Source organism: Carcharodon carcharias, chromosome 20 (genome assembly GCF_017639515.1).
Source record: "Carcharodon carcharias isolate sCarCar2 chromosome 20, sCarCar2.pri, whole genome shotgun sequence".
NCBI classification, from domain to species: Eukaryota; Metazoa; Chordata; class Chondrichthyes; order Lamniformes; family Lamnidae; genus Carcharodon; species Carcharodon carcharias.
In genome coordinates this window covers 85,494,887-85,510,800 of record NC_054486.1, presented here as the reverse complement: position 1 = coordinate 85,510,800, position 15,914 = coordinate 85,494,887, and the positions used below count along the sequence as shown (strand labels likewise).

Here is a 15,914-nt window from a genome sequence, read left to right as displayed (position 1 = left end):
GTCAACATGGCTTTGTCAGAGGGAGGTCATGCCGAACAAACTTGATTGAATTTCTTGAGGTGATGACCAGGTGTGTAGATGAGGGTAGTGCAGTTGATGTAGTTTATATGGGTTTCAGCAAAGCCTTTGACAAGGTCCCACATGGGAGACTTATAAAGAAGGCAAAGGCACATGGGATACAGGATAATTTGATAAGTTGGATTCAAAATTGGCTTAGTTATTGGAGGCAGAGGGTGATGACAGAAGGCTGCTTTAGTGACTGGAAGCCAGTGTCCAGTGGCGTACCACAGGGATCTATGCTGGGTCCCCTATTATTTGTCATTTATATAAACAACATAGATGACTATGTGGGGGTAGAATTAGTAAGTTTGCAGATAACACAAAGATTGGCTGGGTGGTTAACAGTGAGGTTGAGTGCCTTGGGCTACAGAAAGATATAGACAGGATGGTCAAATGGGCAGATAAGTGACAGATGGAATTTAACCCTGAAAAGTGTGAGGTGATACACTTTGGAAGGAGTAATTTGACAAGGGAAGTATTCAATGAACGGCATGACATTAGGAAGTTCTGAGGAACAAAGGGACCTTAGCGTGTGTGTCCATAGATCTCCGAAGGCAGAGGGGCATGTTAGTGGGATGGTGAAAAAGGCATATGGGACACTTACCTTTATCAATCGAGGCATAGATTACAAAAGTGGGGAGGTCATGTTGGAGTTGTATAGAACCTTGGTGAGGCCACAGCTGGAGTACTATGTGCAGGAAGGATGTGATTGCACTGGAGGGGATGCAGAGGAGATTCACCAGGATGTTGCCTGGGATGAAACATTTAAGTTATGAAGAGAGGTTGGATAGACTTGGGTTGTTTTTGTTGCAGCAGAGAAGACTGAAAGGTGACCTGATCGAGGTGTACAAGATTATGAGGAGCAAGGACAGGGTGGATAGGGAGCAGTCGTTCCCCTTGGTTGAAGGATCAGTCACAAGGCGACATAAATTCAAGGTGAGGGGCAGGAGGTTTAGGGGGGATGTGAGGAAAAACCTTTTTACCCTGAGGGTGGTGATGGTCTAGAATGCGCTGCCTGGGAGGGTGGTAGAGGCGAGTTGCCTCACATCCTTTAAAAAGTACCTGGATGAGCACTTCACACGTCATAACATTCAAGGCTACAGGCCAAGTGCTGGTAAATGGGATTAAGTAGGTAGGTCAGGTGTTTCTCACGTGTCGGTGCAGACTCGATGGGCTGAAGATCCTCTTCTGCACTGTGAGATTCTGTGATTCTAAGTGCAAAATCTGCCTGGTTAGGAACATTAACTAAGGGCCTTGTCGATACAGCTGATTGTCCCGCAAATCACTCAGAACCTTTTTGGAAACCATCTACCTGCAGAAGAAAAGAGGCACCCTCAGCCATGGTGACATGTATGAATTTAATATTACAACCAAAGGATCTTAGTGAAACTAAATGATAAAGGTGTTAAAAACCACACCAACTCTTAAAGATCTCATTGCAGGCTAACACAAAAAGCACCAGTGATAAACCAGTGGTGTGCCTAAGGTGTCTTATGTTTATGTTTTCGGGTGCTACATCTTGGTGCTGACCTCTCGCTGGGAGTGGTATCTGAGACAGCCTGCTCACTCTGCTGTCCTGTTGGTCCCAATGACCTTAGCAGTCGTCCTCTGACCCGTGGAGCCTGTGCTGGCCCCACCTGGGAGGGAGCTGCCAGTTCCACAACTGGCATCTCCCCAGTCATCGCAGCCTCACCGGATGCAACGGTCACTGGCAGAGGGGCGGAGGAGCTGCCATCCTCATCCAGAGCGCCATGGGAGCTGCCCGCAGAGATGATAGGCAGCTGCTGCGCTGACGTGAGGTCACTTTGGACTTCCCTGCTCACCGTGGATGGATGGGGACCGAGCTGGGAAATTTGGTGCCCAGACCATCTCCCACATTGGCAGTGACCAGCTGAGGTCAATGCCGATGTGAAGGCTTGCTGGTCCGAATGCATCCCGAGGAAACCCTGATGGGTCTCCTGGAGGAGCCTCTCCATGAGAGTCGCCACTCTCTCCATGGAGGACGCAAGGCACTTGGCCATGAGGCTCATTGCTTCGGCGATAGTCCGCGTAGACGTCTCTACCATGGACACCAAGCCAAGCATTGCCTTATGAATCTCCACCAAATGCTCCCGCACACTCGGCTGCATTTCCTGCATTTGCTGCATCGCGGACGACTCCAGAGGCACATCATCGGGCATCGACTGAGCATGTGCCTGGTCTCTGCAGTCCTCCGACTATTGGCACCATGGGCACTCTGTCTCTGCCAGCTCCTCCAGCAACTATGAAGTGCCCTCACCGCTGTGCCCGGAGACACTAGCCGATGATCTATTTCCCACCAAGGTGCCAGTATCTGCACTGGTACCTGCCTGGCGCAGAGATGCTGTGACGCTGGTGAGACTTCAGGGCCCTCAGGTGTGAGAGGGGGGCCTCTGTTGCTCCTCCTCCCAGCCCTGCTCCACTGATGCTGGAAGGAAGAACAAGGACATTGGATCAGTTAACATGGAGACAATGTCAATATGCATCCCTGTCCCCCGGATCATTATGCGCTCATCCTTCCATAAGCAATGGTCAAGCCATGTTGCAAACTTCAATCACTGAACATTCAGCATTGCCATGGCTGTTGGGAGAACAATGGTGATCTCACTGCTGGGCAAACATACCTGCCCCTGGCACCCCAGCCTCACTGCCACCAGTAGACCTGGGCGCATGGCGCCTCTCCAAATCTAGGGCCTCCTGCTCGAAGCGGCTGAGAATGGCTAACTGCACCTGGCCACCGCCAGTCCTCACCCGCTCGGTGGCATTATGTGTATTCTTCTCCTGAAAAGGAGAGAAGAGCATTGATTAGTGCAACTTGTACCTGGACTCCCTTCACGGACGGCCCACCCCCAACCAGAGTGGGACATTGCAGGGCTCCAGTGTATCCTCAACCCACTGCTGCCGAACACTCACACAAAGATGCCAGGCCTGCACCCTACACCCTCACCCTCTTTGGCCAAATGCTGCCTAAATCACATTAGGCACCACACGGTCTAACCCTCCATAACAAGGAGGCGCAAGCAGATGGAACGCAGAGGACAGCAGATCGATCAGTGCCACGCCATCTTGAAGCTCCCCTCCCAGCATGTCATCACCCTGACTTTGACATGTCCTGGAGTTCCAGCACTGCGCCCAGATGCAGCTCCTCCAGGTTGCCCCCAAAACAGTAATGAGGGTCTCAGTGTGCCACATGCTGCGGGTGCAGAACCCATCTCTTCACCACCTTCTCAGGGTGACCTAGGCATGGGCAAAATCTGCTGACCCACTCAGCGAAGGACACATGTCGTCAATGATTCAATGCAGTCACTACACTCAGACTGGTGGGGGGAGGGGGTGTGTCAGTGTTAATATGGCAATCACCTTGTTAAAACCAATTACTAGTTAAACAGGTGAAGGGCATTAATTATCCCATCTGCATAGAATAAAAAGGTACAGACTGAACACTTTGTGTGGAAGCTATCAGCATTGAGGACTTGTTTTGAAAATAAACCAGCTTTAACCAAAAGACCAACCTGGATTAATTCTTCCACCACAACCTCTTATTGTGACTAACGCCAGGGTTAAGTGACCAATGCCAACATGGTACTCACCCTTCCTGAGCACAACAGGTTGTTGAAGTGCTTGTGACACTGGTCCCAGGCGCGCTGCACCATGTCGTGGGAGCTCACCATCTCCACCACCTCCACCCAGGCACACTTGGTCATCTGGAGGGGGGGCCTCTTCCTCCTGTCCTGGGGTACAAGCACCTCCCGCCGTGCTGCCATCTTCTCAGGGAGGGCAGCAAGGCAATCGTCAGAAAAACGAGGGGCACAGTGCCCCCCTGCCCTACCCTCCTGCCTGGTCTGCTCACCAGCAGCGCTCTAGGGAGCCCTTCCACTGGCCGTGATTCACAGCCTGGGAAAGGCTGCAGCAGCTTTTTTAAAACAGGCCGCAGGGTCGCTATTGGACCCGGTGGTCATTGCAGTTCCGCTGCCACCCGCCCACTCCCGCTGTCCTCAAGAGCCACGATTCACGCTGGGCAGGCCTTAATTGGCCCACTCATGTAAAATGGCGGCACAGACCTGATCGCGGGTGGGAATCGGGTCTGCACCCGCTCCACACTCCCCATGGCATGTTCTCACTTGCAAGTAACAAAGGGAAGGAATCCATCAGATGTTGGAACTTAAGAGAAAAGCCTTGTAGCCTACTGGAAGCATCCATCATGATCCAGGGGTCACATCCAGTTGGTCCTGTAGCCAGCTTTTCCTCAGCAGTTCTGGCCATGGAGCATCTTCAAATCAAATGATGAATATCTGAAAATAGCCCGAGGAAGGGGGGAGGGCTACACAATTATTTGATTTGCTAGAAAACAATGTGGTTGTTAAATTTTATGTTGTCTCATATGTGTGGTTCAAATTTTGTATTGAACAAGACCTGATTTTGGCAGTTTTCTCACTTGTTTAAATTGGCTCAGGTCATAGTTCATTGTGTTCTATTGAGCAAAACATCCAGTGTAATGCAAGTGCTGAATGGTGTGAATCGCAGCCATATAGTTGAAGAGAGGAAAAATAACAAACTAACAGTGATTGCTACTAAGTGGAGACCCAAGGCCAAGTTATATCTTTTTCTTCTATTTTACATTTTTGAAACTTGGCCCAGGGTTTTATGTTTGCAAAGTGGGACAGCTGCTGTCCTGCACATGAATAAAACCTAACCTGATAACGTAGGGCTGCAAACTCGGTGCCACCACACTGGTTTCCCAAAATACGATATAGGATGGTTACCAAAACTGACAGCCCACCCAACATTTGACAAAAAAATCATTAATGGGCAACTGAGCTTGTTTACAAGTCAATTGACCTGAATGTCATGCTGCCCATGCAATTATGTGGTCAGCATTGGCTGGCAGGCAGGCAAGATGGGGGGCTCACTTTTTTACCATCTGAGATGAAAAAGTGGGAAAGCAAAGGGAGAGTGCCTCATATGGAGGGAGCCCTGTGTGCATCAGGGCCATTCCCCCCAAGATGATGCCCCCACCCCCCAACTTTGTGTCCCCCCACCTGGCCTCCAAAACCTAAGCACCCAACACCCTCCCTAGGGTGCCCAAGCCAATCCTTCCCAAAAATTCAAGACTTAACCTGAGTTTGGGTCCCATGGAACCCATTGCTCTCTTCTTAGTGGGTCTCATGAAGCTATTAATGTATATGTTACTGGAAAATATTTTTCTTTTAAAATAGAGGTTTAGTCTGTGGCTGTGTCTTAATTGGATTAAAGCTAACTAGTCTGGGTGCTTTTAAGTGTACTAGTTTTGAGATGTAAGAGAGGTAATTGCATTTTTTGAATACAGCATTCAAGAAGTGGGGTGAAATCTGGCACCTAGCTAGCAGAGACTAAGCATATGTGTATATTACTAATAAAATTGGTATAATGAAAGGGGCTTTATTGTTAGAAGGGGTGGAGTTCAAAGAGGCTAGTGATACAATGAGAATTTACATTCAATGAGATGTGCTGGATATAACCGATAGCAGTTTTGTGTGCGCGGGCAGAGACAATGTAAGATCAAAGTAGCTGTAAGCCTACAACTGTCTCCACAGGAACCAAAGTGAAAGGACCTCATTTTGAATTCATAAGGTGAAAATGCTTTGCCTGGTATCTAGTTAAACCTATGGGTTGCTGTTGCCTTAATGGAGATTAGTTTGGGAATTTGTTAAAAGTTACGATAGTAGTAATTTGTAGCCGTGTGTACATAGTTAACTTGTGTAAATTAATAAAATGTTTCATTTAGTTTAATATAAAACCTCTCGAGAACTGGTGGCCTGATTCCTGAATTTAGAGTTGCATCGCAAACATACAAAAGTAAAAATATAGGTTATGACATTTTTTTAAGGTTTCCCTCTGGGATTTTTAAATAACTCAGTTTTAACAACTGCTGGGTCAGAACAGTGGGCCTGCTCACAGTGCCGGCAGCATCCACTACTGAATTCTGGCACTGCTGGGACTGCTAGAGCTACCGGCCAATCAGGTTGGCTGGCAGCTCTCAAGGGCAAGACCTCCTGCCATTGAGGGGTGGAAGTCCCACTCTTTCCTTGTTTAGGCCACTCGCTATGTATTATCCCTGTGGGGTGGCCTTTTTTTTTTCCAGTCGGTCGGTTGGTTCATGACCGACTTTTGTAACGGGAAGACGAGCCCCCTTGTAAAATTCAGCCCTTGTTTATCTGTACATACACTTAACAGTGCCAGTATTTTGTTTCACTGCTTTCATCTCAATTGTCCTTTTCCACCCTCATTGCATCGCTATTCAAGAAATTTTACCCTAATCCCAACCTCGATCCCAAAATGTGATTGGATGTGCAATAAACAACAAACATGATAGAATATATTTCAGGGGTAATACTTTCAGGTGGGATCACAAGCCACTGTTCTTAACTACAAATAGAATGAAAAATAAAGCTATAAATCACCAAAATCTATTTTAATGTGATCAAAGTACCCAGTTCCTGGTACTTGATGAATAATCCCCAAGCCACAGAAAAATGTTCAATCTCACTTCCAATTTTCTCTCAGTTTATGAAGTAAAATTATATCAGTGTCAGGTCACAATGACAACCAAGATCATTTCTAAAGGAGGTAATGCACAAAATAACATAAAGTGCCCTAGTACTGAATGAACTGCTTTGAGACCAGCATCTACTTGGAGTAAACACAAAATACTGCGGATGCTGGAAATCTGAAACTTGGTTCTGAAGGGTCATACAGACTCGAAACGTTAACTCTGTTTCTCTCTCCACAGATGCTGTCAGACCTGCTGAGTTTTTCCAGCTTTTTCTGTTTTATTATCTACTTGGAATGACATTGCCCAATACAGCAGAGTTATACTGATCACTCCATCTTGCTTTCCAGTCAGGATTCCACTCATGTGCATCCAAATTCAAGTTAAATTTAACTTGCATATTGGTGAATAATCTAATAAAGAGAGATGGCTGTAGCCATCAGTAAATCATCATATGCTTTGGACTCAAAGACACATAATTCATTGTACTCCCAAACTGGTGTCATGGTAATTCTGACTTTGAATGAGCATCCACAAGTTCAAACTTCCAAAGTACACCGAGAAATTTTTCAATCAATTACTCCGTATTAATGGATGTAAAGTGGGTATAACTGTTCAGAAGAATGGGCAAAGATCTGTTACACTAAATACCTGGCCATTTCGCAATACATCCAAGGTAGAATTTTGCCATTGGCGGAAGTGCTCGGTGGGGTGGGGGGGGTGGGCTGGGCAGTCGGGAAGCCAACCACCACCAGCGATGGGCACCACGCCGCGATCTCACGCTGGCGAGCCAATTAAGGCCCACCCAGCGTGGAATGCAAGCCGCAGCGCTGAGCTCTGCCCATGGTGGGGGGAGGAAGGTGAGAGGGCCAGGTGCAGACTTCACACATGGGCGTGAGTGAGCGCTTCATAACCTCCCTGAGAGCTGCCTTTAAAAAAAATGTAATGAAACATGTCCCCTCAGTGACTCTGTCACATGAGCAGGGACACGTTATTCATGAAAAATTAAAGTTTTATTTTATTCTTACCTGCTTTAGGAAACCTCATCCCGTCCGTGGATGATGTTTCCAAAAAGAGGCAAAGGCCACTTGGCCTTTTCGCCTGCCCCCCAACCATTAGGTTGGATGGGCAGCAAAAACTTTAATTTAATTGATAACTTAATGGCCTTAACGGTCCTTTTAATTGTCAGCGGGCACGCTGCCAGCTCCAGCGTGCACCCGTTGACCGAATTATCGCACGACTGTGCGTTGACATCGGCACACTCAGTCGAAGCCAACCACACGCCATTTCACGCTCGAGCGGGTCGGACATGCGCCCACCTGCCAAGCGAAAATTTCTGCCCATCCAGTTTCCTAATCAGGTTTTTATGCCAGTACCAGGGACAGAAATTTTTGTTGGGTGGGCGGGCGCCTGACCCACTCAAGCGTGAAATAACGCACGTTGACGTCGGCCAAGCCGACAATTAAAAGGACTGTTAATGCCGTTAAGTAATCCATTAAGTTAAATTTTTCGCTGCTCGTCTAACCTAACGGTTGAAAGGCAGGCGAAAAGGCCAAGTGGCCTTTGCATTTTTTTGGAAACCTCATCCATGGGCAGGATGAGGTTTCCAAAAGCAAATAAAAGTAAAGTAAAGACTTTTAATTTTTTTCATTAATAACTTGCGTCTGCTCATGTGACAGAGTCCCATGAGAGGAGCTGTTTCATTACATTTTTATTTATTTATGTTTTTCATATGTCTTCATCTCCCTGAGGCAGCTCTGATCCGCGGGTAGATTATGAAGCGCTCACCAGCACGCACGCGCAAAGTTCGCACTGGGCCCTCTCGCCCTCCTCCCCTAGACCCCCGTACTTGCGGCGCTCGGTGCTGCCTTTCGCATTTCATGCTGGGTGGGCCTTAACTGGCCCGCCAGCATGAAATCATGGTCCAGTGGTGATCGTGGGTGGCAGTCGGCTTCCCAACTGCTCTGGCCCGCCCCCTCTGAGCACTCCCGCCAAGGGCAAAATTCTGCCCCAGATGTGCTCACCAGTTTGTAGTTAAGTCCCAATGACATCTTTTGGATGCCCATGCAATTCTGAAGCATTTACACTAGTTCATTATTCATCCATCTACCCAAATAAAATGGCCATCAAAGACTATCAAGATGTGCTGTTTACCAAAGTACATTAATAAGAGTCCCATAGTAAGACTTTAGCAGTGCTCTGAAATGAGTTTTGAATTTTATTTTGCACTTTTTTGGTCCTTTACTGTTTCCACTCAATTGGTCGAGGGTTTAGTAGAAACATCCTTGCAGTGCCACATTTTCTTTGGTACATCTACAGTATTGGGACAGTTTCTCAATGTGAATACTTCTTTACTCATTTGGTTGGGAGAAAGAAGACAGGAATTGTGGAGGGATGCCAAACAGGCCAAAGACAAACTGCATCCACTTGTCAGCACACTCCCACTATACTGACAGATGGAGGCGCATTTACCTGGTGCACAAACTCCAGCTCAGCGGACAGCCATATGCAGAGCTATGCTTCCTGATTTAAGGGACAGTATTCTTTAATCCGCGTCTTTCTAAGTGATAATCATAAACAGCATGGATTTGTTAAGGGAAGGTTATGTCTGATCAAATTGATAGAATGTTTTGAGGGGGTAGCAAGGAGGATCATTAAGATTAGTACATTTGATGCAGATTACATGGACCTTAGCAAGGCTTTTGACAAGGTCCCACCTGACAGCCTGTTCAGAAAAGTAAAAGCCCACGGGATCAAAGGGATAATGGTAAGCTGGATACAAGATTGGTTTAGTGATAGGAAGCGAAGCATTATCAGGTGTTTTTGAGACTGGATGGCTGTTTCCTATGGCGTTCTGCCGGGCTCAAAACTGAGTTCCCTATTTTTCATGGTATATATCATAATTAAGAAGTTTGCAAATAATATAAAAATTGACAGTGAGTTAAAAAAACTTTAGAATGCAGGTGAATATCAATAGACTGGTCAGGTGGACATAAAAGTGGCAAATGCAAATGAATCTGGAGAAAAGTATGTGATTATGCATTTGAGGAATGAAAACAAGGCAAGGGAATACATAATAAATAATAGCTTAAAAAGTGTAGAGGAACAGAGGAATCTTGGATTGCATGTCCATAGATCCTTGAAGGTAGAAGGTAGCAGGACAAGTAGATAAGGTGGTTTAGGCAGCATATGAGATACTGTTTTTATTAGCTAAGGTAATACAAGGGTATGGAAGTTATACTAGAAATGTATAAGACAACAGTTAGACCCCGGCTAGAGTAGCATGTACAGTCTGGTCACCACATTACAGGATGTGTTCACACTAGAGAGGATACAGAGGAGATTTACAAGGATGTTGCCAAGAATGGGGAATTTTAGCTATAAGGAAAGTTTGGGAGGCTGGGGTTGTTTTCTTTGGAACAGAGGCAGCTGGCTGAAGATTTAATTGAGGTGTATAATTATGAGGGGCCTGGATAGAGTGGATGAGCAAGACCTATTTCCTTTAGCAGAGTGGTCAATAACCAGGGAGCATAGATTTGAAGTAATTGACAGAAGAATTAGAGTTGAGGTGAAGAGAATTTTTTTACACCCAAGGTGGTGGGGTCTGGGGCTTATTACCTGAAAGGATGGTAGAGGCAAAATAACCGCATTGCACTTAAAGAGTACTTGGATATTCACCTGCAGTACCGTAACCTACAAGGCTATGGACCAAGAGCTGAAAAGTGTGATGAGGCTGGATAGCTTTTGTTTGGCCAGAACACACATGATGGACCAAATGGCCTCCTTGTGTGCCCTAAAGGCCTATGATGCTATGACACCTGTACAGGACTGCACTTTTAGTGCTAGTAACTATTAGTTTTGCCTTCTGTTCCTTTCTTCTGCATCCATCCTGAATGGCACGAGACTGTTCAATGAGCAAGAAGCATCACAAATACTTCCAAGTTTCTCTGCATTGTATCCACTTCACTGGCCTTCAAACTAAGAGGGTTGCAGTGTTGCATCTCTCCATCACTTAACAATAGATTGCATTTATTATCCATCCATCAGGTTTACCAAACATATTGATCCCCGTATTATATCCCTACTTAGCTTTAAGGACAGCTTACATGCAATCTTCCTATCCATGAGCCCCACTGTAGAGATCAGGGGACATTTCTTCACTCAAAGATTGTGAATCTTTGGAATTCTATACCCAGATAGTATGCAGGTGCCAAAATTGGCATCCACCATATCTAAATGAATAATTAAGGGTCAATTAGGCTCATTATCAAGCCAGTTGACCCTGATAATACACAGCCTATGGCTGAGCTCCCAGCAATCCGACAAATATGGGCTAAGGACTCATTAATAACATGTAAATGAAGGTGAACCCACAAAATCAGACAGAGCCAATATAATTTGAGCAATATTGCTCAAACCTAAGGTAGGATGTCAAACTGCTTGATGTAGATACTCTGAGGCAACGGTCAGCTTTCAGGAATCTGATCATTATATATTCACTCACAGGAACTCTGAGTACTAAATTTCCTTGAGAGCTTGCTGTACTTGAATGTGTTTTACACTGTAAAATGTTATCGAAAAAAAAGTATTAAAGCACAGCCCACAAAAGCAATTAGCAAAAGTCAAACAACAATCAGTCCAAAAATCATAAATGATCATGGGCCATAAAGCTCCAAAGGGTAAAGAGCATAGGTTAGCTGCATTGTATTAACAGAGGAAACCCATCAATGATTTACGGATAATCTGCAGGTTAGGTTTGCAACAACACTTTGTTTGACAGCTCCAACTCTTAAAAATATTACAGTGAAGGGAAAACAATGTCCTTTCGAACTGGTTAGAGCATCACTTGAACAAAAGAAAGGTGACAAAATTAGACTGCATTTTCTAATTGGAGTTATTCGTGTGAGCGGAAGCCCATTTAATTTTAATACACTATCACTGGCATTAAAATAATGCTGAATGGATATGCAGGGACCAAGCTCAGTAATTATATTTTATTACTTGTGTGCTAAAGAGTGCGCCTTTGGCTCAGTGGTAGCATTTCTGCTATAGAGTCAAAATGTGAAGGACTTGAACCTGACTCCACAGGAAGTGGAAACTAGAATATGGGAGGTGAAATTGGTCTTGTCCAATATTAAGAAGGGGGCTTAGAGGGACTTGGTAGCAATGGACAAGAAAATTGGATGCAGTATAAAATAGGGAGACCATTTGCTATCAGGCCACTCTGTGTTTACTGTCAAAGACTAAAGTCACCCCCATGTTCTCTAAAATAATGGGATGACGTTCACTGGAGGTACTTGCATCAAATGGGTGCAAGTAGCCACTCCCACAACATAAACGGTAGGTTGGGCTCTTTGGCCTTGGATGTAGCCCACTTAGGGGAAGGTACACCTGTGCAAAACGAAAACTTGGGGAAGTCAATGGAAAATGACCTCAGCCACTCTTGACTATTAAGTGGCTCGAGAATCTCATGCGTGTGAGACTTGAGTTAGAAACTGCCCTGGGACAGAAAACAATGGGCTGATAGACCCTATGCACTGTTAAGGAAAGGTTAAGTGTTATTTCAAAGATTGACTACATCAAAATCAGAATTCAGCCAAAAACAACTAACCTTTGCGTTAATCTTTAGGACTTGTTTGTTCTGGGAGTTATCAAGCCTGTTTCCCTCCCTGAGCCTAGTGCAGGAAACAGTAGGAAGCTAAAAAGGTTGGCATGATATTACTCAGTTGGCAGGTGATAATGGAACTGAGGATGTGAAGCAGGTACTTCCCATTACAGTTAGGAAGCCCCGTGACCATAACTGAACCTTTTTCTTAACTATTTATAAAACCTAGGACAAATAATTCAGAAACAGAAACTTAAAAATTTTGGATGGTGGTCAAGATACAAGGTCAACAAAATTTGCACCCTAAATGATTTCACCATCTCCCAATGCATCTTCCAAAATTTGACAGTATTTAGGCTTAGGACAAAAATTTCCATAACAATTCATTATCTTTCACTTCACCACACTTACCATTTAATGTTAGTTGCATTTTAAATACCTAATCTAGATTAAAATCTGTACAAAACAAAATATAATTCAGTACATTATGACCAATTACAAATTACATGAATATTTAAAATACGTTCCATCATCCTAAAATCATCCAAACTGGGTGAAGAAAACCCCAATATCTGAGATGGAATGAATTAATAAAAAATACAAAGGTATAAGAAAATGTAATTTATTCACAAATTATGATGCTTTATGTAGGAGCTTTTCCTTCTCTTCTTACCTGCCTGAAGTTTCGTATCAGTTTTCTCATAATCTGCTTCACACTTCACATTGGGGTCAGGTCCGACCTGATTATTCAAGTCTTCTGTTTCTTCAGGAATAGCAGTCAGATAATTTAAAGATTCATCATCATAAAAATCCTCATTGCTATATATAATGGCTTTTACGACAGTTGCACGTTCTGAATCTATCCCATTATATGAAGCTGAGGTGTCTTGTCCTAAGTCTTCTTCTTGTAAATCATGAGCATCAAACCGAAGTCTATGAATTGCACCTTCATCATGATGGAATCCCACTTCAGCAGCTTGATATTCCAAAGGTTCCAATCTTTCAACAGTTGCTGTCTCTAAATCACCTTCTGTGTATTTTTTGCCCAGAGAATCATCACCCAAAACTGAATCTGTTTTCAGGGCTCGGTCTTGCTTCTGATCCTCTTGCTCTGCTTTTGTTGAGGAGTTTGACACCTCAGAGTTTGGTGCTTGATTAGATGCACCTTGTCGAAGATTTAGAAAGGTGTTGGAAATGGAGCTCCCAGTTTGTTGGACTGATTCAGATATCTGCGACATCCAAACAGAGAAGGACTGTGTGAACGGACCCTTCTTCGGAATTTCTTCAGAAGCCATGAATAATGGAATGCACAACACTTGATCATTAAGTGGTCCAGATGTTTTAATTTGTCAACATGCCACAGTTAGGTTGTTGTGAGCTATAGAATAAGGATCATAATCAATTAAAATCGGTCACTCCCAAGAAGCAGCCACTGCTCCGGCAAAGTGGCGAAAAGCACTGCTATAGAACACCAGGCCGAAAGAGAAATAAGAAAAGCCAACCCACAGCAATCAACAACCACAATCAGGAGCAAAGAGGTACACATCAAAATATGCCAACTTAAGGTCCATCTAGAGAAAAATCAATGACATTAATTTGAGGTTTATATAATTCACATCATTTTCTAAGCGGAAAATAACAGGAAGCTCTGGAAATGCGACTAAAATATGATTCTAAAGCACTAATTTTTACACAAGGCAGTTGGTTTAAGTTATCATAAGAATTAAAACATTGGCTCCAGGACTTAACATAACTGTTCGACATTGAAGGGAGCGTTGAGCAGGAATGAAGTTCAGTCCCACACCTGTAATACATTCTGCTAACCAAGGCACAGCCATCAAAAGGGTGTGGCAAAGTAATTTTAAATGCAACAAAATAACTTTACATACCTTTGCCCCACCATTTATGTCCAGTTGCCTCGGATCCACTTCAGAATTCCCTTCACAAAATCCTTTGTGTGTCCACCTCCCTCTTCTCCATGAGAACACTTCTCAAAACACAACTCCATGACTAAGCACTTGGCCACCACCGCACATAGTTTCTATGAAGCATCTTGGGGCTTTTTTCTAAGTTAAAGACTCAACAAAAATCCAAGTTTTGTATTTCTAATTGAAGAAAGGTAAGTTGTAGGAACAACGCTGACTTTTAAATTCTCTATAGGCTGTCAAGAAGCCAATCATTTATTTCATTTGTTCCCCAAACAACTCCCTTCCTTTTTATTGCATTTCCTCCTGTTTTTCTGCAGATGTTGACTTTCTGGTTAGTTCCACAGCTGGTGGTAGCTCTCCAGTACCTTATATGTATGTGTGTGTTACATGGTAGCCCTACACTGAGTGGTAATGGGACAAGCAGTAGAGACTAAGCAGCAGATCCCAAAATTGTCCTTGACCACATTTCATTTTGTTACTTACTTTATAGGATGTTCAGAGAAGTGATTGTAATTTCTCAGAGAGAACAAAGAAAGAATATCAATGCTCTTAATTACAAAATGCTCTTTAGCCAAATCTGTAATGGGTCAGGCACCAAAAACAACCTTAGCTAAGGTCATGAACTTGCTTCGTATTTTGAGAATGCCACTGGGTTCTGTTATACGATGATATAAAATGGCAGCATTATTTTTGTACAGACTTAAAAAAGTGCAGCTCCCAGAATCATGAAAACAGAGTTTATTTTCTTAAGATATTAGTTATTAAAATGACTGGTAAAGATTTACTTTGTGAATAGTACTTTACATAAGAATGTGGTTACTCAGACTCTCCACATTTGAGATGGCAAGTTATTCCTAACTTTATGAAGGAGCTGAGATATCTTTTGGCCATTTGTGATAAAAGAACCAATGCACTTATTTCAGAATTTTTCAGTCTGGGCTATGTTATTAATCTTAGTTCACAGAAAATGCCGTAGTCATAAACAAATGTGTGAGATGAGAGGCCACTTCCTACAGGGGCAGCATTTTCACTTCTATCCACTCATCCGACACAATTTTAACTTACTTGACCTGCAGTGAAAGTTATGGGGAACCCGGAATTTGGAAGTGACCCCACACTCTGTTGCATTCTAACTCCACTGGGTGATACTGATGTCACAGATCGGAGGGTAGGAAAGGAGTGGGCGTTGGACAGGTAGGCTACTGATTCTGAATGAGGGGGTGAGGAATGGGCGGCTGGAAGAAATGGGAGAACTTGGAGAGTCTTAGGGAATGGTGGTGGCTCAAAAGCCTCGGTGGGTGTGGGGTGAGGGGTGAGGGGTGGGGGGGTGGGGTGGGGGGGGATTTTCCCATTTGCTCCTCAGGCAGATACCTGAACCCAAGACATAAACTCGTGAGGACGTTTACCTCCTGAATGCATCGAGCCCTCCCCTTGAGAGCTGCCGAGTTTTCTGATATGCAGGAAATCCAGCCAATCAACAAACAATTCAAGTTTAAACCCTACATAACAATGAGGTTCACAGTCTTATTATCATACTTTAAAGTTCCAATCCGCATCTAGGATCAGGTTTGTGGCCACTCACCATCCAGCCTCTGTTAAAGCTGGAATTGGTCAGACTGAAGATGAGTTTAGGTCAGGAAATAGATTTTTGAGACTAAACCACCATCCCACCAGTTTCTTCTTAATTTAAAATTCAACCCATCATGTTTTGTTCCCGTATATACACTTTCCACTTAAAATTGCATATATGAACTAGAAAAACACATCACTTTAA

The 15,914-nt window shown here is 44.1% G+C and overlaps 1 protein-coding gene across 5 annotated transcripts in view; it reads right to left on the bottom strand.

The window, feature by feature from the left end:
- Positions 1-15,914, bottom strand: part of LOC121292750 (synaptotagmin-16-like) — a 95,073-nt gene that overhangs the window by 39,580 nt on the left and 39,579 nt on the right. For 4 of the 5 annotated variants that reach the window (XM_041215097.1, XM_041215100.1, XM_041215101.1 and 1 more), the window contains exon 3: positions 12,886-13,590. In XM_041215097.1, the coding sequence (XP_041071031.1) occupies positions 12,886-13,507 (622 nt within the window). In that variant the 5' untranslated portion in view covers positions 13,508-13,590. The remainder of the gene's footprint in view (positions 1-12,885; positions 13,591-15,914) is intronic. The other variant, XM_041215099.1, reaches the window with a different exon arrangement.